We start from the raw sequence: 26,374 nt of genomic DNA, 5'->3' as shown, positions 1-26,374 counted from the left end.
TGAACCCATGAACTGTGAGATCATGACCTGAGCCGAAACCAAGAGTCAGATGCTCAACTGACTGAACCACCCAGGCACCCCCATATATGAGTATTATACAGACAAACGTACAGCACACATACCCAAAAGCCACATATTTTCTGTCTAGATAGGGCGTTGGTTGTAGTGTGATGTAGAATTGTGACCCATTGCTGTGACGGCCTTTGTTGACCATTCCAAGAACTCCCCTCTTATCATGAGGAATTGAAAAGTTTTCATCTAGAAAATACAATAAATAGTAGGTCATTAAAATATTTCCAAATTGTGAATATTCTGTTTCATACTTCACTCAACTGGGCTGTTAAAAAAGATAATATAAAGTCTTATTAGAACTATTTGAACATTTCTTTACCTTTAGTTTATCATTACTGTAGCTAAAAACAAGTGTGCTAAGAAAATTAATAATGTAAAAGGAAGTACATTGCTGAGGAATAAAGGTCAGCAAATTTTCTCGTGCTGTTTTGGCAACAGGACTTCATTCAGCCTACCAGCGTGATCATTAAAAATATCCCCTTTGAGAAGGCTTTCGGATATGACCCTTCCCCTCATAGCATCTTATACAGACCTCTGTGGTAGTATTTATAACACTGTGTGATTGTTTACATGGTTTTTTCTTCTCTAGTATGTGCAGACAGGGACCTTGTCTCAATATAGCTTAACTCCTAGGGCCTCCTAGCACCTTATCTGGCATATATGTGGTCTTAAATGTTGATGATGAAAGTAATTCATGCTGATTTTTAGTCTTCAAATAAATTTTAATCTCAAACCATCTATGGACCAAGTGGAAAGTGATTTTTTTTTTTTTTTTTTTTTTTTTTAGTGTAAGGTTAACAAGTAAAGAGAATTATATGATGGTAAATTAGGTTACCATTTTCAGGAAGTGCCATTTTTAGCATGAAATAAGATTGACCTCCAAACTCAAAATACAGAAGGAAGTAGTAGAAGAGGAATTCACTAAAAGTTTTCAGTCAATAACGTTATAAAATTCTGGGAATGATTGAGAGATATGAACACTAACTGTCAATAAGCTTTTCTGAAACTGCAGTTGCTAAGTATTTAGTTTGAAAGCTAAACCAACTAAGCAATTAAGCCATATTTATGGTAGTTACTTTTAGCTTGTTAAGTTGCAAACTGAGTAAAAACCTCTGAAATCTTATGAAATGCAAATAAAGCATTTTTGTGTAAATGGTTCTATATAATTACATTGATGCTCCATATTCATTTCAGGGGAATTGAGAAATAATCCATTAATTTTACAGAAAATCGCATGGAATAGAAATCTGCCCAAAGATTCAGAGTTTTACCAAAATAGCATTTGTCATTGTTCTTAGATATTATGACAAATTTTTCTTTAATTCTGTAAGCAATAAGAAAATTTGTAGGGTTGTAACGTTTTTACATTCTGTGATTATGGGAGAAATTTTAAAGCTTAATTAACTTAATTAACTTTTAAAAAGTTAATGTATGAGTATAGGCAGCCCCTGACTTACAAATTTAAAGTGTGTTCACCTGAAAAGATGTGCGAAAATTAAATAACTATGTTAACAATTGTTTTAACAGAATGTTGATGTGGAATGTAGGGACCTGAGGCTATCTATGTTGCTTCCAAACCCCTCAGTGACGGTGCCACAACCAAGTAAAGTCCTTGGGTAGAATTTGACCTGCTCCTGCTTCTGGAAAGCATCCCAATGAGGGGAAGGGAGCCAACACCCCATCCCCCACCCCCTTCTCTGCACAGTTACTGGTGGAGGCCTTTGTCATGAATAATAAGCTGTAGTGACCCTTCCCATAACTTGGCATGAGATGCAGCTAAGACTGTTGGTACCTGCTTCACAGCTCACTTGGGGAATGAGTGGCCCCCAGGCATGCTGGAGCATATTATCCACTTAAAGATGGGAGCCAGTGGCATAATAGAGTTCAAAATAAAACTCTGTCCTTAGAGAAGCTTTCCTGAGAAATGGATATCTGAATAGTATTTTTACATTAATAGGGAGAGATTTTCCTACGAGTAACAATATTAAGATGAAGAATGAAAATCCCAGGTTTAATTCAACATTTGTTCATTTGACAAATATTTTTTGAAAATTTTTAAGTTTATTTATTTATTTTGAGAGAGAGAGAGAGAGAGTACAAGCGGGGAAAGGCCAGAGAAAGAGGGAGAGAGAGAATCCCAAGCAAGCTCCGCACTGACAGTGGGCTCGAACTCACAAACCGAACTCAAACCATGAGATCATGACCTGAGCAGAAATCAAGAATCGGTTGCTCAACCAGCTGAGCCACCCAGGTTCCCCTTGATAAATATTATTTGAATGCCTAGTGTATTCTGAGTGCTAAGTAGGAACTTAACGCTTTTGATTTACATTTAAAAAAATGTAAATTTAGTCTGCTCACATTTTTTTGAGGACAGGAAGAACAAAACTACTGATCATTAAGTCACCCAAACCTTTTTTCTTTTTCCCTTCGCTTTGTCTGAGTGGGTTAATTAACTGCTATAGATTATTTTAACTCTATCGGTAGCCCTGAATAGAAAAGAAAAATTTCAACAATATACAAAAAAAAAAAAAAAAATGCTTTGAAGTAGGAGGAACAAAAAACATGTTTAAAATAGGAAAATTTTTAAATTTGAGTGCAGCTAACAGCATAATTAGTAATAGTTTTATTTTTAGGTCATGTTAATTGAGGCGTGGAAGGAAGTTTAAAAGCTATGTTAGGAACTCCAAACCCTTTCATTACCTTGCCTGTGACTCAGGAGTTCTTGCCTCTGCCATTTATCATAAGATATGGAAGATATGGAATCTAGTTACTGCTCTGTGGTCAAAACTGGCATCATTTGTGATATACAACATTAAGAGTAAAATGTAACCGAAAGAGAAATCAGAAATTTATGTGCTGAAGAAAATCAGTTTCTGAATTTGTTTAAAAAAAAGCTCATTCCGATGGTTATAAAGGAAGCAAATACTGTAAGTCTGGGAAAACTGCCATGCATTCTCTCTGGTAAAAATATCATCAGACAGTTTAGGACATTTCCATATAATTTGCTGAAGGCAATAATATCAAGTACAAATCTGACCTGAATCCAGCAATATCAGTTTTGTAAACCCACTGTTCTTTTACCATTCTATTTAAATAATAATAGTTATTCACTAATTATTTGTTATATAAAAGTACATGAAAGTGTGCTACTTAGCTGCTAGGAATTTACCCAAGGGATACAGGAGTACTGATGCATGGGGGCACTTGTACTCCAATGTTTATAGCAGCACTTTCAACAATAGCCAAATTATGGAAAGAGCCTAAATGTCCATCAACTGATGAATGGATAAAGAAATTGTGGTTTATATACACAATGGAATACTACTTGGCAATGAGAAAGAATGAAATCTGGCCTTTTGTAGCAACATGGATGGAACTGGAGAGTGTTATGCTAAGTGAAATAAGTCATACAGAGAAAGACAGATACTGTATGTTTTCACTCTTATGTAGATCCCGAGAAACTTAACAGAAGACCATGGGGTAGGGGAAGGGGAAAAAAAAAAGTTAGGGAGAGAGCCAAACCATAAGAGACTCTTAAAAACTGAGAATAAACTGAGGGTTGATGGGGAGGGGAAAGTGGGTGATGGGCATTGAGGAGGGCATCTGTTGGGATGAGCACTGGGTATTGTATGGAAACCAATTTCATATTAAAAAAATTTTTTAAAAGGAAAAAAAAAGAAAGTATGCTGCTTAGTATGTTTTAATTATTGCTTTCATGAAGTACTTATTTATAAGCATGTTGACTGTGTGTGTGACATTAGGAATGAATAGCCAGCATTTATGAACACTTGAGTGGATAAATACAGTATATTTATAATATTACATTAGTGAAAATGAGAGAATTCCAGCTATATAGACAACATGAATGAATTTCATAGGCAGTGATGAACAAAAGAAGCAAGCCACACAAAGAATGCCTATAGTATGATTCCATTTACATAAAATTAAAAAATAGGCAAAATTTAACTATATTGTTTAGGAATATATACATGGGTGGTAAAACTATCAAGAAAAGCAAGGAAAAAGGCTAGTTGTTACCTCTGAGGGAGGTGGAATTATTGCTGAGGATGGATAAATGGGGTGCTTCTGGCATGCTGGCAGTTTTAATTTCTTGACAAGGGTGATAATGTGGGGGTTTGCTTTATAATAATGTTTTAATTGTACATATGCACTTTCTATATATGTGTCACAATTAAAAAAAAATAGCCCTTAAATGGCTACCCAGACCATACTATTTTCAGTTCTCATTTCTAATAAAAAATACTTTTGTATAACTTTTAGTTGCATTATTGAATATTGACAGTACATCAGGTTCTTTGCCTTTTATTAATGTCCACTTTCATTTAAAGATAAGGAGATCTAAGAATTGGACAAATGGATCTTAACTGCTGTATCTGTGAATTAGGGCACAAGCTAATAATGTAACAAAGATAATACAGTATTTTAAAATATATACCTTTTTTCTTTTGTCTTTTTTGTATAAATGACATTTTATCTAGTCAGCCCAAACTACCTAGTCGCCAATCCTTGGCCAGTGGGAAGGATTAGGAATATTATACAAGGAATGCAAGGAGAAAAAAAGGGGTTAATATTCAGTTTGTAACATTAAGAATAGGATTTGGGAAGACAATTTAAGAAATGGTGATTCAAAACAAAGCAAAACAGACTTTCTTTAAGTTAAAAAAATGATAAACCAATTTATAAAATAATCATCCAGTTAAATTATTATTTATTTCATTCTTTTTTTTTTTTAATTTTTTTTTCAACGTTTATTTATTTTTGGGACAGAGAGAGACAGAGCATGAACGGGGGAGGGGCAGAGAGAGAGGGAGTCACAGAGTCCAGGCTCCAGGCTCTGAGCCATCAGCCCAGAGCCCGACGCGGGGCTCGAACTCACGGACCGCGAGATCGTGACCTGGCTGAAGTCGGACGCTTAACCGACTGTGCCACCCAGGCGCCCCTATTTCATTCTTTTTAAATTCACTGTGTTAACCTTAATAAAAGTGAGTTTTGTGGTTGTAGGTTTTGTGTGTGTTTTTTTTTTTTTAGCAAGCCCTTGGTTTCGATTCTGCAGCTCGTGGTAATAGGGTTCAATGAGAGAGATGCAGAGGAAGGCCTGGCTGTCCGATGTGTAAATATCCCACAGGGCATGAAAGAGGGAGGGAAACCCATGTTTTGCTGTTCTGAGCACAGTCCTCATCTCTCCCTCAGAGGCATCTCTCGTTTTCGTTTGATGGGTTGCTGAATTTCTAATTCTGCACCTGCAGACATACTGAGTAATGGAGGCCTCCGTAAACACACTGGGCCTCCCCAGGCACCAGAGGACAGCTAGGCCTCCATCTGGAGACTAAATCTCCCCAAAAGTCTGAGCATAGGAGTGAGGGATAATCAACGGAGGCACAGGGTTGTCCCGGGGACAGGCAGGGAGTTGAGCTAAGAGATCCTCTCCTGCTGGACAGAAGGCCCATGTTGTCTGAGCCTCTGCCTCCAAACAGGAGTCTGGGTGATCTGACAGCAGCTGTGGGGTGGAGAGAGATGGTGGATTCTCATCAGGGATTAAGGGTATCAAGAAAGCTTCCAGGAATGTCCCTTCCCCATCTGCAATGTTTTATTTTAAGACCCAACTCAAAAGCTACTCTGGGCCACCGCCCCCAACTCTCCCAGGCAGCTGTCGGTTCTCTCCCACAGCACTCCGTTCTTCCTCTGTAACAGCAATTGGCACAGTGCCTGTAGCTAATCTGTTGAAATATCTGTGTGCACCAAACCTAAAATCCTTGAGGCCGGAAACTTGGTCGTATCATCTTTCTTTCCTAAGGCCCTGGCACCATGTAGGCCCCTAACTAGGAGTTTAATGTTTTATTAATGAGTAAGTAAATAAAAGGTGTCACTTGGATGGCTTCATTTAATAAAGCTGGCTCCACGTGAATTTAGAAGAAAAATGACTCCTTTTCCCCTTCACTTTGGTATTCCTTCAATATTATTTTAAAAAAAAAAAACCCACCTTTTCATTGTATTAAAATATGGACACAAAAAGCTATAGAAAACTAGTGTATAGTTAGAATTATTATTAGTTATTATATGGCAAACACCCATTTAATCCCCACTCAAGCCAAGAAAAAACTTTGCCAGCTTCCCCCAAAGTGCCTTGAATACTTCAAAAGTAACCACTCCCCTGACTTTTACATACTTTCATACTTAATGTTTCCTTATACAGTTGGCCCTTAAACAACACTGCTTTGATCTGTGGGGATCCACTCATATGTGGATGTTTTTCAATAAATACAGTACATAACTCTAAATGTATTTTCTCTGCCTTATGATTTGCTTAACATTGTTTTTAAGTTTATTTATTTATTGGGGAGGAGGGGTTGAGGGGCAGAGAGAGAGGGAGAGAGAGAGAATCCCAAACAGGCCCTGTGCACACAGCCTGACATGGGGCTCAAACTCACAGACTATGAGGTCATGACCCCAGCCGAGACCAAGAGTTAGACAATTAACCCACTGAGCCACCCAGATACCCCAATTTTCTTTTCTCTAGCTTTTTCATTGTAAGAATATGGTACATAATACATAAAACATACAAAATATATGTTAATCGACTATTTATGTTTTTGGTAAATCTTCAGGTCGACAGTGTTAGCAGTTAGTCAACAGCTATTAGTACTTACCAGGCAGTATGGTTTAGTCTTCACCATTTTAAAATTGTTGTTATACCTTTTAAGTCTCCTTTAATCTTCAAGTTCTGCCTCTTTCCCCTTTACTTACTTTTATCTGTTAATGAACCTGAGCTGTTTAACCTCTAGAATTTTTCCCAGTCTGAAGTTTGCTGATTGCACGTGCAGTTCAGTATGTTTCTCTGCTTTGCATCCTGTCCTTTGGGCTCTAATACTTCTGTTGAAAATGCAAGTTTGTTTCAACTTGATTGAAAGATTAGGGAACAACTGAGCGTAATGAATCTCAGCCATGTTTATGTGCAATGTCTAGGAGAAACACCAGGGAAATGTGGAAAATGGCACCCAGGTGAACCGAGCTGCACAGGTACACACACACCTCAGACATCTCACAGGTCACCACGTATGAGCGGCATCCACCCACATCTGATGTTACAACTTGCCTCCAGTTTCAGAGGACCCTCCTCCTACCACTTCACAGTCATTCACAAGCTGCGTCTCTTCCCACGCCACTTCACATCAGAGAGCTTTCAAGGTAGGGTGCCAAATTTATTATAGTATTTATGTGTTTCTTGACCATAAAATATATGTAACACTGTGTTACTATTTTTATCAGGCTGCTATATATTTCAGTGTGTCACTGAGGAAGGGATTTTTTTGTACTTCATTTTTGCTGTAAGTCCTATAGTTTTTATTGCATGATTTTGCATCGTGCAGACATCTTTAAGACCATATTACATCAGAACTGGTTTTATTTCCTGCAAATTGGCAGCTGGGTCCAGAGCCTTAATCGGACTCGTGCTTTGTCCCTTTGGTGATGTGTTGTCTCCCCAGAAAGCTCATAATATCTGGTTTTCTCTGTTTTTGTGAAGTTAGTAGATACCAATGCAGCAAAAGCCTAGATCCATTATTTCACTGGGGGCAGCAAAATGGTGCTATTCTATTATTTCCTTCTCACTTATTTATTGGAATGCTTTTATAACTAGCAATCTTATCTACAATTTGGTATAGTTCATATAGGAAAGGCAAGATAAATGCTTGATTCTTTGCTCATATTTATCCATTTTTAAGATAATGAATTTGTTTCTCATCATTCCCCCAAAGATAAATTATTAGGCTTTATTTTATGATATGATATCATTATGAACTCATGGATTTAAAATATTGGTTGGGTTTCAATTATTTGCAATTATGGTTCTTTTTGAAGCTCAAATCTTTGGCCAGCAAGAGCCTCTTCAAATTGTCTCCCAAGGCCTTTGACATGACCCTAGTAAATCTTTAATAGCTTTCTTGCTATCTGATGATAGCATGACTGAACATGAGGTTCCAGGCTCATTTTGTAATTTCCTGTCCCGGAACTGGAATCTGCCATTTCTCCCAGGAGCCCTGGTTTCTTTAAGTGAGAAGTGACATTTCAAAACAACAATCTAAATGCTAGGAATGTAGAAGGCTACTAGGTTGGTCATTGTAGACCAGTTCAGTGGACAGACCTACATATGTAGATATGTACTGCATGATTTTAAACTGGTATTTCCAATACAGAATATTTTACTTATTAGCCTCTATGAATATTTCACATATTTCATTGTGTCTCCCTTCATCCACATTGAAAATCCTAATTCTCAAGGACATACAAAACGGTGAAATTAGAGTATTCTATAATTACTTACTTTTTCCATATTACACATACAACAGTCTTAGAATAACAATATTAATAAATAATACCATCACCAGTATAATTACTGAAAATAGTTAAAGCAGTTTTTTGCATATATTCTCCCACTTTCTTCCAGTTTTAAAAAGGTACACTACAGATTCAGTCATTACGTGTCATACTCTCACCCTTTATGCCTCACTAAATTTTAGTTTCACAAGTCGCTATGATTACTGCTTGTCACCAATCCTTATGTCAAGATCTCTCTTACAATTTGTGTGAAACTCATTTTACTGTCGATTCCTCAAGATCAGGAAGGGATTGTGACAACATTATTCTCTAAAGTTTTACATATTGAAAAGTATGTGTGCCCTTTGTAATTCAGATTGTTTGGCTAGATATAAAATCCTTAGCTCACATTTCCTTTCCTTGAACATCATATTACTCCATTTTCTTGTGGCATAATAATATGATGTCAAAGAATATGATAACCTACTTTGATTTCCCTTGTAAATCACTTGCTTTTTTTGCCTACCTGCCCAAAGAATTTTTACTTTCTGAACTGTCCAATGATGTTAATATGTCTTAGTGTTGGTTGTTCTGGTTTAATATTACCAGGTGGCAATGTTCTCTTTCAGTAAGTAGTGTCAAGTTTTTATACATATATATTTTTTAAGTGTTTATTTATTTTTGAGAGAGCGAGAGAGAGAGCATGCAAGCGGGGAGAAGGGCAGAGAGAGTGGGGGAGACACAGAACCTAAAGCAGGCTCAAGGCTCTGAGCGGTAAGCACAGAGCCCCAGAGCTCAACACGGGGCTTGAACTCATGAACTGTGAGGTCATGACCTGAGCTGAAGTCAGATGCTTAACCAACTGAGCCGCCCAGGCACCCCTAGTTTTTATGTATATAGTTTTACTTGAGGTATAAACATACAATCAAATGCATAAATCTTAGATGTTCACGTTGATGCATTTTGACAGTTCGTTGTGTATAGCTGTGGAACCAACACCAAAACACAAGATAGAACATCAAATCCTTTTAAAATTCACTACAGTTTTTTCAATATTAATTCTTAATATTTGTTCTATTCCTGTGTATTTGTTTAATTCTTTTGGGATACTTATCATCGGTATGTTGGATCTCCTCTTTATAGCTTTCCTTTTTGTCACTTTCTTGTATATTTTTTTTCTTCATTTCTTCTTGTTAAAAAAAAAATCCCTCCTACTTTTTACTTCTTTTAAGACACATATTAGTCATGTTTCTTTGGCATATGGTCCTTCTAGTTTGTTTCTTTCTGAAATTTTCTTTTACTGTTAATTCTTTCCTAGTTCTGTAACCTCATGTCTTAAGTTTTTCTAAATCTTATTTATGAGTTTTTCTGTCTTGTATCCTATTCTCAATGTCTTCTGGCTAATCCTAAAATTTTTACAGTTTTGATCTGTTTTTTGAGCATGTTTTTCCAGTGTATTTTTATTATCCGTAGTGATGTTCCTTTACTCCTTATTCTCTTTTACTTCTTCTAATAATCCTGAAATTTCTGTTGCCTATTTTTATATAAAATTAGGATTCCTAAACGTTTAGAAGGAGGCGTGGTTTTAGAAGGGAGGTAGCTTTTCTACCTTCACAAAGCTCCCTCTTGTGTTGTTTTCATGTAGTGTTCAGAAGAATGGCAGCTTGCTCTTTGACATTTCCTGGCCCTGTCCCCGTTGTCCCTGTATCCTGCATGACTCTGATTCCATTCATGGCACCTCCTCCTCATTGTGGACCTGTCCTGGAAGAGTGCCCTTCCAGATCAGTTTCCAGAGTTCAGAGAGGTTAGGCTGCTCCAGCCTCTCAAATTTTACTAGGGACCCCTTGTACTCACCCACTGCTGGCTATTTTGGGGTTCTCCTGTTTTCACCTCTATTGGATGTCCTGCTTTCTCCCACACAGACCCTGACGCCATGCAGATTTCGTAGCTGTTGGTAGTTTGTCCTCATCTGTTTGTATTTAAGAATTCACGTGGATACATTGTCACCTAGTTTTGTTGTAAGTGTTATCCATGGGTTTTTAGTTTTTCTATCTACTTATGTGGTCTGTTTTTATGTTGGAATTTCAAAAAATTCAAAAACTATGCCATCACCATTACCATCTTCCCAGGATCCCCAGTAGCAGTCTTAATGGGATGATTATCAAAGTACCAAATTCTGGGTATGAGCATGGCAAATTACAAGCCTTAAAAATTATAAATTCCCTTTGACCATACAATACTGATTCTAGGAATTTGTCCTAATGGAATAATATAATTTAGCATGTTACCTCAAACACCATCTTATTTGGAGTTTGAACTGTCCAGTCTTGTTAGATTTGAATTATCAGCTGATACACGACTGACAGATTTAAAGATACAGACCTTCAAATGTTGGTCCATAAATTGACTCGCCGTCATCTCCTTTTCCAGCTACTATATCTGAGAAATAACAATAAACAAACATCAGAATTTTGAGACTAAAATAGAGCAGAGTAATGGTGGGGGTGTGCTTTAAATTATGATTCCACTTATACCAGTGACTAGAGTAAGTTATAATATACTTAGCTGTTCAATACCTACACCATGAAAATATTACTATAACACTTTCACTCATATTTTGTAAGCATTTTAACATTCGTGATCTTATTTTTTCCCCTGATAATAACTCTCTGAGGTAGGTTAAATTATAATGCAAAACCTTTGAAATGATGAAGTATGCAATTACAGTTGTGGCCACACTTTAAAAGGAAGCGTGTTCATAGAAATTCTGCTTGCTCCACGGGTTATTCCACAGTTCCATAGTCCATCTTGCTTTTAAGGAAAATGGAAAGATGAAACTGAGAGAATGGAATAGGAACAATAAGGTCTTTTTGGAACAGGAATAAAAATAGTTACTGTGAAAATAATCAGTGTTCAAATTTTCATTCCTTGGAACCCTAGAATGATCATTCATTTATTTAGCCAGTATTTTGGAAATGAAGTTCCTTTATAATATAATGAAGTGGGTATTTTTTAAAGTATTTGTTATGTCTCATTTTGCAGTATATGTACCATGTACATATTTTGCCTTAGTCAGCGCTCCTGCTATAAACATCCTCCATGCACAAGTTACTTTTTCTCTATTTACAACTAAAAGGGAAACAAAGCTGACTAATGCAAATATCAGACTCTTGGTGGAAATAAAGTTCTCTGAGCTCTGCATATCCAGCTCCCCCATCAGCCCCTCTTTACTTCTTCCCCTCTCTCATTCACCCTCCTTGAGTACAGTGTACAATACGTATCTGTTGAAAGACTGTGCCATTTTAACTCAGTGTGAGTGATTTACCTGTATAAAAGCGTGCTGTTTTTTTAACAATCAGATGCAACAGCAAGCATATGGAGATAATTTATTCAGTACAGGCATGCAGCATTTAAATTACATTCACAAAATGGGCTCAGAAGTTCACGTTAAGCCGGAAGTCTTCAACTTTCCTCCGTCTGATACTCCCCTCATGATTCACTCCAGAGCCCTCAGTACCTCTCAGGTATCTCTGAGAGTATCTCTGCAGTGGCTGAAGGCTAAATCCAGAAATGGAGAAGTTGAGGGTCCCCCAGCACCAATTCCTTCAGATCTTAGAGTTTGCTTCGCTCAGACAAATCTGCGTGTGGTTCCCCACCCTTACTAATCTCACTTGAACATCCTTTGCCCATTCCTCTTGCCCTTTTCTTCACATCTCCCAGGTAAATATTTTATATTGACACCACTTTAGTCAATACTTGAATTCAGCCTTATATATCTTATGTTATTTCTGTACTTCTGACAAAAAATTCAGCAATGCAGAGTAGTGATTCAAAGTAAACTTTATTTTATTTTATTTTATTTTATTTTATTTTATTTTATTTTATTTTATTTTATTTTTTTTAACGTTTATTTATTTTGAGGCAGAGAGAGACAGAGCATGAACGGGGGAGGGGCCAAAGTAAACTTTAAAATCAGATGATGGGGCTCCTGGATGGCTCAGTCAGTTTAAGCAAAGCATCTGACTCTTGATTTCAGCTCAGGTCATGATCCTGGTCGTGAGATCAAACCCCATGTTGGGCTCCATGCTGACATCGTGGAGCCTGTTTGGGATTCTTTGTCTCCCTCTCTCTCTGCCCCTCCCACTTGCTCTCTCTCTCTCTCTCTCTCTCTCTCAAAAAGAAAAAAGAAATAAATAAAATCAGATGATTTTGATTTAAATCTTGATGTTAGTTACCTTTTCCAAGCCTGTTTTGCCATCTGTATAGACAGGAATAATGGTAAGTGCCTCCCAGTTAATTCTGAGGACTAAACAAATACATGTTCTACTCATAGCACTTAGTGTACTGCCTGGCAGAGCATCCTGCTCATTCATCAGTGACCATTATTGTGCAGCCTTGCATGCTAATGGGGTGCATTTTCTCATTATCATCATCTTCTCCATCATTATATTTAATATGATGATGATGACTGTGATGATAAAATGTATGAAACTATATCTCAAGAGTTCCTTCGGAAGACAGTGGGCCTTGTGGGAGCCACAGAGAATCTCCCTCAAAGTGGCTTCACAACTGATATCTTCTCTCACTTTGTACTTTAGAAATGAATAGAATGTATGCTTCCGGTTTATCTACTCATTTATTCATTCAGTCTTTCAACAGATATTTTTTAAGCACCTATATATAGTATACCAGGCCCCAATCTGGAACCCAGGGATAGAACAGCGAACAAAATAGATAAAATCCTCTGCCCTTATGGAACTTACTTATAGTCTAGTGAAGATAAACAGACACTAAACTAATTGTCTAGGAAATATGTAGTAGTATGTCCAGTGATGAAAAGTGCTATGAAGAAAAAATAAAATACTTGATTGTAAAAATAAAAATAAGGGGTGCCTGAGTGGCTCAATTGGTTAAGCATCTGACTTGGCTCAGGTCAAGGTCTCACGGTTTGTGGGTTAGAGCCCTATATCGGGGTCTGTGCTGACAGCTCAGAGCCCTCTTTGGATCGTCTGTCACCCTTTCTCTCTGCCCCTCCCCCACTGTCTCTCTCAAAAATAAATAAAGATTAAAAAAACATAAAAAGAGGCTAGGAGAGCAGCAGGGAAGGGGGTGTAGAGACCTGTGTGGATAGGAAAGTGGCCATTCTAAATAGCATGGTCAGGTAAGTCCTTGCTGAGATGAAGTCTGGGCAAAAATCCGAAACAGATAGGAAATTGAAGCAAGGGGCCATCTGGAGGCATAGTTGGGTGGGCTGTGTCCCAGGCAGAAGAAACAGCAGAAGACCTCAGGCACAAGTATCCTTGATGTGCTTAAGAAACAGCAAGGAGGCCAGTGTGTGGAGCAGAGCCAGGGGAGATGTCAGAGGATGGGATGAGGCTGGGGGCAGTGCAGACCATGTAGGCCCTGCTGGTCCCATCGGGCAAGCTGTAGCATCAGGAAGCATGCTTAGGCACAGCATAAAACCACATTTAGCTTCCATATTCCACAATTCTCCGCACAGCCCTCTGGGTATCCGATATGTGAAAGGACAACGTTTATAGAGCTTGGTACTCCCGATATACCATGTCACTGAATCCTCACCACATCCTGTGATATTATAGTTTTCCCCATTTTATGATTAAGAAACTGATTCAGAGATGCTAAGTGGCTAAGTACCAAGTGGTACACAACTTGTATGTATCAGGTGGATTTGAATCTAGTAAATCAGCATTTGTTTCCAAACGTCCTTAACATTGCTGCCTCATTATTTGAAATCATGATCTGTGCATTTTACTATTTGGAAATTGTATTTCAAATAAGTAAACAAACAAGTAACATGACCTACATTTCCCAAATCTTGCTCTGGGCCTCGGGAGCAGGAGGGGGCACCTCTAACCAAAACCCAAAAATAAAACAACAAAGAACATAGCATCTGAGAGCCCAGCACATAATAGGCAACACTAAATTAAGTTTCAGGAGACCCAGATATTAAGACCCACTTAACTATTAATAGTCTACCGTTGACTGGAAGCCTTGCTCATAATGTAAGCAGACAATTAACATATATTTTGTGTGTTATATGTGTTATATGCTGTATTCTTATAATAAAGTGAGTTAGAGGATACAAAATGTTAAGAAAATCATAGGGAAGAGAAAATATATTTACAGCACTGTGCTGTAAAAAAAATCTGTGTTTAAGTGGACCCCTACAGTTCAAACCCCTTACTGTTCAAGGGTCAACTATAAGTTGGTATAGCAGTATGATGAAAACTTAGGTAGACCCTAAAAACTGTATATGTTTATGTTTATTGACATAGGAAGGTATATACGATAGATAGATAGATAGATAGATAGATAGGGAGAGAGAGGGAGGGAGGGAGGGAGGGGAGAGAGGCAGAGAAGGAGGGAAAATAATGAGGTTAGATAACAATATGGGTGATGTGATTTCATTATAGAGAAACTGAGGGAAAATAGTTGATTTACCTACGAATGCTTGGATTAAATCTAAATTTTTCTCATCAGTCTCAGAATGTTCCAGATTGTAGAAAAATAAACATTATTAATTTAAGCCTCTGCGTATTTCATCAAATTCAAGCAAATGTCCTTATACACTAAGCCAATTATTTTTAAATTGCTGCCTGATTGTTCCCAAAAGGATACCTCCCAAAAGGCCTCGAAAATTTAATTTTGTGCTGTTAGTCAGAAACCTAGTCTGTGTGAAGTCAAAGGATTGATCTGAAAAGAAAGCAAAAATGGAGACCAAAATGCTTTCACTCTTAATTTGACTTTGTAACAACATAACATTTTTGATAAGAAAAAATTTGTTTTCCTTTCTTTTTTCAAATTCCTACCTTTAGAATGTCTTTTAAAATCACTGTATTTTCTAAGTACTCCTATTAATTTAGGTGAGCATTTAAAATTATATTTTGATTTTTTAAGTAGGCCCCACTGGGCAGTGTGGGGCTTGAACTCATGACCCTGAGATCAAGAGTTGCATGCTCTATGACTGAGCCAGCCAGGCCTCCCTATATTTTGATTTTAGAAATGTTCTCTTCCTGGGGCACCTGGGTGGCTCCCTTGGTTAAGCCTCTGACTCTTGATTTCCACTCAGGTCATGATCTTATGGTTCCTGAGATTGAGTCCTGTGTTGGGCTCTGAGCTGACAGTGCGGAGCCTGCTTGGGATTCTCTTCCTCTCTCCCTGCCCCTCCTTTCTCTCTCTCTCTCTCTCTCTCTCTCTCTCTCTCCCTCTCTCTCTCTCTCAAAATAAAAAAAAATATTTTTTAAAAATGTTATTTTTCTTATACCACTTTTTTCTAAGTGTATTTATTTTGAGAGAGAATACTCACATGCACATGCATGTGCAAGTTGGGGAGGGGCAGAGAGAGAGAGAATCCCAAGCAGGCTCCACACTGCCAGCGAGGAGCCTGATGTGGGGCTCGAACTCATGAACCCATGAGATGATGACCTGAGCCAAAATCAAGAGCTTAACCTTAACCCTTTTAATTTGGAATATTCTGGGTGACAAAACTTTAGATTGGTTTATTTCAAAACTTGGGGCATTTTTAAAAAGAATATGAATATCTTAATCATTTGGCCAATAAAATACCCTTTCAATATATACAATGTCTAATATTAAATATATCTAATTCTATATGAATTTCACAAAGGTAGGTAAATACAACTTTAGACATTCTGATTTCACATTGCAATTAAATTGCATTTAAGATTTTAAACTTACCTCCTCCTTGTATCCAACCATTCTGTACTATTCGATGAAAAATTGAACCCATGTAATGTAGCTTGATGCCACGCTGAGAATACCCTGCTTTTCCTGTGCACAAGACCTGAAAGTTTCTACATGTTTTGGGACATGCATCATAGTATAGCTACAAATAAAGATACAAGGTTTCAAAGATTAAATATTTAATATTTTGACAGTGACAGATTCCTACATCCATCCCCCACTTATTAAAAAATCAACAACAAAAATAAAGAGAGAAAGAACAACAAAAAAACCTCTTACCTCAAAAACCAACCTTCCAATTGGATGAAAATCAATAGAAATGTCCAAGAACACAAAACCATGCTATTAAAATTAGGGAGAAAAAGATAATGCAGGTCAATGTCTTGGAAGAAAGTTTTAGAAATGACCAAAAATACCACAAAATAATGCTTTCAGTGATAAGATTTCAAAAGCATTAACAGTACAAAGGTAACAGCGAAGTTAAAAGAATGACTCAAAGAAGTTTTTTTTTTTTTTTAGAAGTTTGTTTCATTTGATTACATCAAGTCTTTACAACCTAAATAATACACTTGTTAAAACCCTTTGGTAGGGAAGCTTTGTGTCACATTAACCTGTCACACCAGACTGAGAACATGTAGCCTAGATATCCCCTACTGTGTAAGCTAGGTGGAGGAAGGAACGCTAGTTGGTCCCTTTGGAAAAAGAAACAGACTGGGAATTTTCTTTTTTTTTTTTTTTTTTTTTTTTTTTTTTTTTTTTTAATTTTTATTTATTTATTTATTTATTTATTTTTTTTTTTTTATGAAGTTTATTGACAAATTGGTTTCCATACAACACCCAGTGCTCATCCCAAAAGGTGCCCTCCTCACTACCCATCACCCACCCGCCCCTCCCTCCCACCCCCCATCAACCCTCAGTTTGTTCTCAGTTTTTAACAGTCTCTTATGCTTTGGCTCTCTCCCACTCTAACGTCTTTTTTTTTTTCTCCCTTCCCCTCCCCCATGGGTTCCTGTTGAGTTTCTCAGGATCCACATAAGAGTGAAACCATATGGTATCTGTCTTTCTCTGTATGGCTTATTTCACTTAGCATCACACTCTCCAGTTCCATCCACGTTGCTACAAAAGGCCATATTTCATTTTTTCTCATTGCCACGTAGTATTCCATTGTGTATATAAACCACAATTTCTTTATCCATTCATCAGTTGATGGACATTTAGGCTCTTTCCATAATTTGGCTATTGTTGAGAGTGCTGCTATGAACATTGGGGTACAAGTGCCCCTATGCATCAGTACTCCTGTATCCCTTGGGTAGATTCCTAGCAGTGCTATTGCTGGGTCATAGGGTAGGTCTATTTTTAATTTTCTGAGGAACCTCCACACTGTTTTCCAGAGCGGCTGCACCAATTTGCATTCCCACCAACAGTGCAAGAGGGTTCCCGTTTCTCCACATCCTCTCCAGCATCTATAGTCTCCTGATTTGTTCATTTTGGCCACTCTGACTGGCGTGAGGTGATACCTGAGTGTGGTTTTGATTTGTATTTCCCTGATAAGGAGCGACGCTGAACATCTTTTCATGTGCCTGTTGGCCATCTGGATGTCTTCTTTAGAGAAGTGTCTATTCATGTTTTCTGCCCATTTCTTCACTGGGTTATTTGTTTTTCGGGTGTGGAGTTTGGTGAGCTCTTTATAGATTTTAGATACTAGCCCTTTGTCCGATATGTCATTTGCAAATATCTTTTCCCATTCCGTTGGTTGTCTTTTAGTTTTGTTGGTTGTTTCCTTTGCTGTGCAGAAGCTTTTTATCTTCATAAGGTCCAGACTGGGAATTTTCTATTCTGAGTAATTTTGGGAAACATCCAATGTGATTGCCATGGATTTGGTTACTGTATGTTCTGGATTTCCAGAGTCAGCATAGATTAGCTAACCAAAGCCAGAACACATCCTTTCTGAGTGGGAAAACAGAGGCACCATATACATAGGAGGTATGGTTATCAGGGGAAGGGAAGAGAATATGCTGTGCTTTCTTTGGTGTTATTTCAGTCCTGTCCTTATGTTCCCAGATGCCCCCAGCTCTTATTTTCAATTGACATCCTTTCTGGTAGAGACAGCTAACATTTGTGTGACCTTGTCTAGCTCTACAATGGAGCATCTAAAATGAAAACACCAGTCTCCATTGTGGTAGCATTAATTTGCAGAGCAGAGCACATCTAATTGGATACATTCTAGATCTTGGGCACCATTCTCATGCACAAAAATGCCACCTGATTTAACAAGCTACATAACTTACCCTACCCTATTTCTTAAGAGTCTAGGAAACATAGATGAAATCAGTTTTTAGGATATCACTGTCACTACTTTATGTCATTTTAACCTTTTTTTTTTTTTAATTAAAAGACTGCATTAATATTGTGCTGGCATCCAGGAATGAAGTATTACATCCATAGCAATTATAATTTTAAGTTTTTTGTGCCTCCCAGCTTCTGTACTACAATTTCTGAGTTATAAAAGAATATTATAACTTTATTATGAGGCATAATATAGCAAACTTCATGGGCTTGGGAGAAAAGATGATATATTGGAAATTACGATTGATTGATGAAATGGGTAAGTCCATTCAGGCATCACTAAACTTCCCTCTGTGTCACTATATTATCTTTATGCAGTTGTCAAGAGTAGATAATTCTGAAAATTCTAATGAAAGAGCAAATGAGCACACTACCAGGTAATGTCACCTAGCAGCCAAACATGCAAACATAATTGTCTCCTATATCATTCCAACCCAGAACTAAACAAGTCCCTGCAGCATGAAAAAGCTCACCTCTGCACAAAAAATTTAAGGATTTTCTCTGGAATCTAGGTCCTCCTTCCTCACTGCCGTTAATTCAGGCTGTTATTATCTCTAGCCCACATTACTATAGCAGTGTTCCAAGTGGCCAACCTGCCACCAAGCTTTCCCCATTCCGCCCTATTTTTGCCCTAAAACTTTTTCTTAAAAAGCAAAGATTATGTCATACTCTATGAAAAGTTCTGTTGGCTCAACTTTCTTCTAGAAAAAAATCTAACTCCTTAGTTCAGAATGGACAGTAAGTTCAACCTTTCTTTAGTGGATGTTTTTGTTTTTTTCCCCTCCTTAACATTTAAATACCTTTCCTATTTAGGGAATGTCTTACAGGGACCCACTATGCCCTAAAGACACTGAAGGGGCCTGATTCTCCCTCTCCTCACTCTGTGAGAGCTGAGCTATGGGGATATGATCTGGGCTGGATTAGTCAGGTGCTCCTGCCTGGGGCCTTGGATCTCAGGGAGTGATGCAAAGACAGCAGTTGAGAAGTAATTCTCCGTGAAGGTGGCAGTGTGAACCCAGGGCCAGTCGGGATGCAACTGCATCCAAGTTGCACATTTCTGGGATGAGACTCAGGCCACGTTTTCCTGTTGTTTCCCAAAACCTGGTTCTCTGGCTTTCCTGCCAATTGTGAGGTTACCAATATCCTTTCAAGGCATACCTTTTTTTCCCTTAAGTTAATCAAAGTAGTTTGGTATTGTTGGTGACTGATACTCTCATTTTCCCAGCCTCATTTCCTATTAATCAGGCCTCCTTGCTGTCCCCTGCCATTCCCTGAATATACCATGCACTTTTAGAACCTTGTCCTTTGGGACCCTTGTCCTGCTGTGAGCATTAAATTCCTTCCCATAACCCACAGTTTCTAGTATTTTCCAAGTGCATTGTTTGTTCAGCCAGACATTCCCTGAGCTTATACTATGTTTCAGATTGTGTTTGAGGCAGTACAGTTAAGTGAGGATAAACAAAACAAGGTCTTTGCCTTTTTACAGCTTGGCACTGTAAAATCCTAGCACTGGGCCTTTCTGTGGGCACAGGCATCTATGAGCATGAAATGATCTTCAGCATGTGGTGCTTGTTGCTATAACAGAGTTTCTGAGCAAAATTACCAAGTGCTTTTACCTCTGTTGTCATTCCACCCTGATGTCTGTCTCTCACTCTCCTGGACCTTAAGCTTCATGACTGTCCTTTGCCATTGGAAACCCCCCTAGGGCCATAGCCTGCCTGGTCCAGCTCTTGCCAACTTGTCATGCTTTAAAATGTCACCTTTCTTCTCAAACTTCCCCTTCTGTTAGTGCAGTACCTCTCAGTTAGGTGTTAGAAGGTACTAATTAAATTTTTTCATACTAAGCGTGAATGGATGGTAAGCTCTACCTTCTCTGAAGCGGAGGGAGGTGTCTTTATGTTTTAAAATGGATAATCAACGCATATAAACCTCTAATGCGGAATAGAAATGTTTGAACAGGGATGCTTCCCCCGCACTCCCTGCAGTTTGCATGCTGTAAGATATGCTTGCTTTACACACCGCTGAGCCAAACCCTGTAATATTATATATAATCCTTTGCAGTTGGATTAGAGGTCATTGAGAACTTAAAACCTAGTCTCCTACTGTTTATATTCCTTCGTTAGGATATCAGTAATTAGTGCTGAATCAATATAAATGGTCAAAGATTCCACTATTTTTCTTTAAAAATTAGTGTAACTTGCCTTGGTGTCTCTTAAGAATTTAGCAGAATAATCCACAGTAAGTGCCTCATAAAGTGCAGGGGGCTTAAAATCAACTACATCCCACATCTTGTGAGCCCATTTCTGAAGATCAAATGCATCACCCAGGAACTGATCATTAACAAAACACATCACGTAGGAAGAATACTCCCAGATCTCATTCTTGAGTTCCTATAAAGAAAAAGGATAAAAAGCTGTATTGGCAGAGGGGGAGGGGAGGCAACCAACCTTGCTGAACCCATAAGGCAGAGCTTGGGATTGACTCTATAGCCTAATCTTTAAAAAAATAATTTTTTTGCCATCTTTTAGAATTTTGTTCTCAAATAGAACTTAAGAACATTTTTAAAAATCTGACATCACTGAAAGCAAAAAAATGGCCTAAAAGTAGTGTTAAAAATGGTACAGTTAAAAAAAAAAAATTTAACAGCACTTGGGTGGCTCAGTTGGTTAAGCATCCTATTCTTAATTTTGGCTCAGGTCATGATCTCACAGTTCGTGAGTTCAAGCCCCGCACCAGGCTCTGCACTGACAGCATGGAGCCTGATTGGAATTCTCTCTCTGCCCCTTACCAGCTCTCTTTCTCTCTCAAAATATATAAACTTTAAAAAAAATTTTTTTAAATGGTATACGCATAGAAGGTAGATTGTTATCTGGTAATAAAAATCTATGTGCATAGCATACTTGTTATGTTAACTTGAAAACAAAATGCAGTCTCTGGCTTCATTTGTGAAGTACATTTTACTGTGTGTATACTTGGAAAGGCTTGGAGCTCTGAGTAATACATGATTTTCAGTATCAAGGATGAAAAGAATGCTTTTTTGAGGGAGAGGGGTCAGGGTGAGGAAATGCCTCCTGGGGGGATTTCTGGTGCACCCCAGGGGCACTGAGGGAGAGAGCCCACCTTTGCCAACACTTTGAAGTGCTAAGCCCCTTAAAATGAAGCGCATTCGTGTGTTCATCCGCACACTAACGGTCAACTTCCTAAATTCCAGTGTGTGGCCACTGAGTAATGCTCCCTCTGAAGAGATCTGGTTTATTATTACCCAGGGCCAGTCCTGGGAAAAGCATAAATAATTTGGGACAGCTTTTCTCAAATTTTAGCAGTCAAGCAGAATTACAGATTCCTGAGCCCCATCCAAAGTTTCTGATTCTGGAATGGGGCCCTAGAATTTGCATGTCTAACGGCATCCCAGGAGATGCTGACGTTGCTGGTCTGGAGACCACACTTGGGGAAATGCTGTTTGGGGGAACAGCTTGCTTCAGCTTGCCAATTTGCTGCACTCCCACGTCTTCTCCCAGATTTCATATCCTATTCCTGCGCCCATATCAAAACCTGGTTTGAGGAAAAGAATAAACTTGTTCATGCTGAACTATAAATTACTCATAGAGCCTGTAGGTCAAGAGTCCCTAAACTGTTTAGATTTATCAGTTATCACATATTATAGAATGCAGAACTTTAAAAAGGGATATTTATTTAGCCTGGGTATGGCTAATGTGGATATTTAGTTAGCCTGGTGGGAGTAAGGCAGTAGAAGGAGCACTTTACTCAGAGGCTGGGGGTGCAGATGCCTTGTCTTTGTGTGTTTTCTGTACATGAGGAGGCCTCCTCACCTGCTTCAAGTCAGTGGGCTGGACCCAGTGGTTGTTGTGCCTTTCCAGCACAGAGATATAAGATGCTGCCTTTTTTTGGAGGGGAGAGAAAGGGCTTTCCAAAGTCCCAGAAGCCATCACTCAAGGGTGGCATTACATTCTGCTGAAGCATTAATTAATTCCAGCTCAGACCTAACCTCAAGTGTGCTAAGTAAGTACTAGATATGACCCAAAGCACAATGCTTACATTGAAGGACAAAAACTGGCCTGAAACAACAGAAGGTTAAGGTGACAAGTATCCAAGAGATGAGGGTGGGAGATGGGAGAAAGGAAGAATAGGCAATAAAGAATAGGTGGAAAGAAGCAGCAGTGATTATGGAGAAAGCCTCATTCAGGCCTCGTGAGAAAAGCTGGAGGAAGAGAACACAAAACATCCCAAGGTTAGTAACCCAGGCTAAAATGGAGGGAAACTATGGAATGAAATCCACACCTATCTTTAAGAATACAGTGGGACTCTATAAGAGGAATGGGTGCAGACCACAGAGCATGAGATCATGGCTTTCCTGTAGGTGGAGAGCATGATACTGGTAGGCAGTGTAGGTAGTTTGGTGATAGAAATTTAACAACATAATTGTTTTATGTCAAGGTGACTAACCGTCCTGACCAGCTGTCCCAGTTTGTCTAGGACTGTCCCAGCTTTAGCACTGAATTCCTGTATCACAGGAAACCCCTCAGCACCAGGCAAACCGGGACCACTGGTTGCCCTAATTGTGTAAGGATTGGAGTTAATATATACATAAGTCAAGAGATAGTGCCTGGCATATGACTGTGTTGGCTACTATTCTATCTGAATCCCAATCAAAATGTATTATGGCTATGAAAATGGCATGAGACTTAACAAATGGTATTCTTGACTCAGTCCTGCAGCATTTCTGTGACCGCACAGTGAAGTGGTCCCATAAAGCAACACTATGTGATAACCACAGGATCACAGGACATCCTTGTGCAACAAAGATCAGAACAATCAAAACTGCCCTGGTCAGGGGAAATGGGATTTCATCAGCCACTGGGGAGATGGAGTGGGGCAGGGAGACCAGGCGGGGATGGCAAGCAAGAAGTGTGCCCCATTTCAGGCTCGCTCCAATATGACGTATTGCTGGGCCACATACCACCTTGGAACCCTTCGTGTCACGTGTTCCAGGCAGCATTACCAGATGATCAGTGTTGGCACCCAGGAGGAAACTGCTGTCCCAGGACAAAGCCTGTTAGCCCTGGGGCCTGAGGTTCTCCAAGGGCGCTGTTAGTGGGGAGAATGCAGAGAAGAAAGCTTGAATTAGGACAAGGCTGCCCTGTGGGGTCCTGGTGCCTGTCATCGGAGCTCCCGTAGGCCACAGCCCCACACCAGCCCTCGGCTGTGTCTGTGCTGTCCACCACCAAAACCTTCCACGGAAGGGCCAAGAGTGCCAAGGTGTCACGGGCAGTGTGAGTATGTGAAGCGCAGGGAAGGAGGCTAACCATCAGCGGGGGTAAATAGCAGCACTGAGAGTTTAAAACTCGCCTCTATCACCTGTCTTTCAAAAGAAAATCCTGTGAGTGTTTTGCTTTCTCTTACAATCAGCCCAGTACAATGATTGAAATGATTTAGGGAAAGTGTACGATTTAGAGAAATCAAATCTCGTTGCTCTAAAATTACTGCTTCAGTTTTTCCCAAACAATGCGCAGATAAATAATTTAGGCAAAACTTTGCTCATTTCCCATATCCCAAATATCCTTTACCCTTTTTTTCTCCTGTAGATATTGATCCCATGCAAATTCTTGAAGAGGAACTATTATAGGATCTTCAAATTTGGTTGGATAATTACTCTTCAGACTCTAGGTTTCAAAACAGAATAATTATAGAGTAAGTTCTCTTTTAAAGTAGAAATAATTTTCCCCCAATTTTTATGGGGACTTCGAGAGGTTTTATACAGTGGATACCCAGGCACACAGTCCGACTTCGATGCCCCCTGCTTGCTCCCAGAGGCCCCTGTGCTGATCTCCAGTAAGTCACTACCCAGTTCACACTGGGGCTCTGGTTTATGTGTCTCACTTCTAGAGTATAAGCTTCTTGAGGGCCAAGACTACATCCTAGTTTTCCTGTACCCCCACTGGCCTTGACATCTGGCATATAGTAGACCATCCACACATAGCAAATGAATGAACAAAAGAAAAAATAAATGAGTTTATGCCAATAGTTTTGTAATTTGCCATGTTCTTTTAGAACCAGTTTTTTCCTAAATTATTACTAAACCTCAGTGGATCTAAACTTTTTTTTTAATGAAAAGAAAATGTTACTTTATTTAACTGCAGTGTTTTATTAGTTTCAGGTGTACAATATAGGGCTTCAGCAGTCCCATACATCACCTGGTGCTCATCACCTATTTCACCCACCCCCACCTCCTCCCTCTACAGATACTTTTAACTAAAATAAATAAATGTTATTATTTTAATTTATTGATACGTAGAGAATGACCAAAAGGATATTGTTGTGGTTACACCCCACAACAATAGAAAATACTAAATATTAAATATTTTAGGTATTGAGCACGTTTATTAATTTGTCTATATGAATCAGAGAATGTTCATACTGGTTAACAATTCCTGTCAAAAAAAGTTTTGAGTCCTGACATGTCGCACTTTGCCTCTGGGTAAAGCAAGAGAAGGCAGGTAAGGCAATACCAATTAGGCCTCACCTTGCTGAGTGGGTCTGAGTAGATGTGTCCACTAGGGATCACCTTGCTGAGTGGGTCTGAGTAGGTGTGTCCACTAGGGAAAAGGGACAGCTGGCTGCTGCACTTGGCTCCTTCTCCACTAAAGAAGATGCTTAGAGGGGCACCTGGGTGGCTCAGTCGGTTGAGCGTCCAACTTCAGCTCAGGTCACGATCTCGCGGTCCGTGAGTTCGAGCCCCGCGTCAGGCTCTGGGCTGATGGCTCAGAGCCTGGAGCCTGTTTCCGATTCTGTGTCTCCCTCTCTCTCTGCCCCTCCCCCGTTCATGCTCTGTCTCTCTCTGTCTCAAAAATAAATAAATGTTAAAAAAATTAAAAAAAAAAAAAAAGAAGGTGCTTAGAGGTCCTTCTGTGGTCTAAAAGAGGACACCAGCGTGGCATTTTTCATCTGGGGTGGATATTCCAAGGGGCAGAGAGCCAGGGCGTGAGTGTATCCTGCCTTTGGGACCAGGGGGAGCCAAAGAGGGCGATAGCAATTGGGTCATTTCCTTCTTAGGCTATTGCCGAACCAACAGATGACGATGTGTCCTTTGTTCCAGTGTCCATGCTCAGTTTGAGGCACTTGTGTTTCTAACTGGGGGACCACCTAGAATAACTAATAAGCCCCGTAGTTTTCAAATTAAGCATACTTAATCATACTTTCTTCATAATTTAGTGTCTAGAACAGACTACATCCAAAACAGAATCTATGTGATACTTACTCTTCACAAATCTAAATCTCTGTCAGCATATTAGGTATTCAGGATTGCTCACCAAATGATCATGTTGAGAAATTATTCAAGGATCCTTTATTAAGATAAACTAATAGAATTTACATCCATATGTTTTCATATTCAGATAGGGGTACAGTAGGCAAAAGCTTAAGAAAGGGAAAATTAATCTTATTAATATAACAAAGACATTGTTTTCTCGACTTAGTATCCTCTACAACAGGGTGTGGCAAACTGTGGCCAGCAGGCCAAATCTGGCACACTGCCTGTTTTTGTAAGACTTGAGAGCTAAGAAGAATTTTTAGATTTTAAGCAGTTGAAACAGAATCATTCCATGTCATGTGAAATCATATGCAAGTCAAATTTCAGTATCCTTAATTTTTATTAAAAGCACCATTCATTTACATATTGTCTGTGGCCGATTTTGCACAAGGACACAGTCAAGTAGTTGTGACTGAGAGCCTATGGCCCTGAAGGCCTAATAATTTAATATCTAGGCTTCACAGAAAAAAAAATTGCCAACACCTTCTCTACAGTGTGGAGCAGGCACAGAAAACATGTGCCTTCAGAAAAGGAGCTAAAGAAAAACAAGGGAAAAAAGTCCCTCAAACT

General features: G+C 38.9%; 1 protein-coding gene across 2 annotated transcripts in view; it reads right to left on the bottom strand.

Moving 5' to 3' along the window:
• PPIL6 (peptidylprolyl isomerase like 6) overlaps nt 1-26,374 on the bottom strand; it is a 33,270-nt gene that overhangs the window by 4,570 nt on the left and 2,326 nt on the right. Inside the window, exons 2-7 of one of the 2 annotated variants that reach the window (XM_047102302.1) lie at nt 24,063-24,158; nt 20,679-20,867; nt 16,411-16,473; nt 16,126-16,273; nt 10,789-10,845; nt 123-258 (exon numbers count right to left, since the gene is read on the bottom strand). In XM_047102302.1, the coding sequence (XP_046958258.1) occupies nt 123-258; nt 10,789-10,845; nt 16,126-16,273; nt 16,411-16,473; nt 20,679-20,867; nt 24,063-24,158 (689 nt within the window). The remainder of the gene's footprint in view (nt 1-122; nt 259-10,788; nt 10,846-16,125; nt 16,274-16,410; nt 16,474-20,678; nt 20,868-24,062; nt 24,159-26,374) is intronic. The other variant, XM_047102303.1, reaches the window with a different exon arrangement.

Source organism: Lynx rufus, unplaced genomic scaffold (assembly GCF_022079265.1).
Source record: "Lynx rufus isolate CCGP_SWC_20201006 ecotype Redwood Valley unplaced genomic scaffold, mLynRuf1.p SCAF_6, whole genome shotgun sequence".
Classification (NCBI taxonomy): domain Eukaryota; kingdom Metazoa; phylum Chordata; class Mammalia; order Carnivora; family Felidae; genus Lynx; species Lynx rufus.
This window is presented reverse-complemented; position numbering and strand designations above follow the sequence as displayed.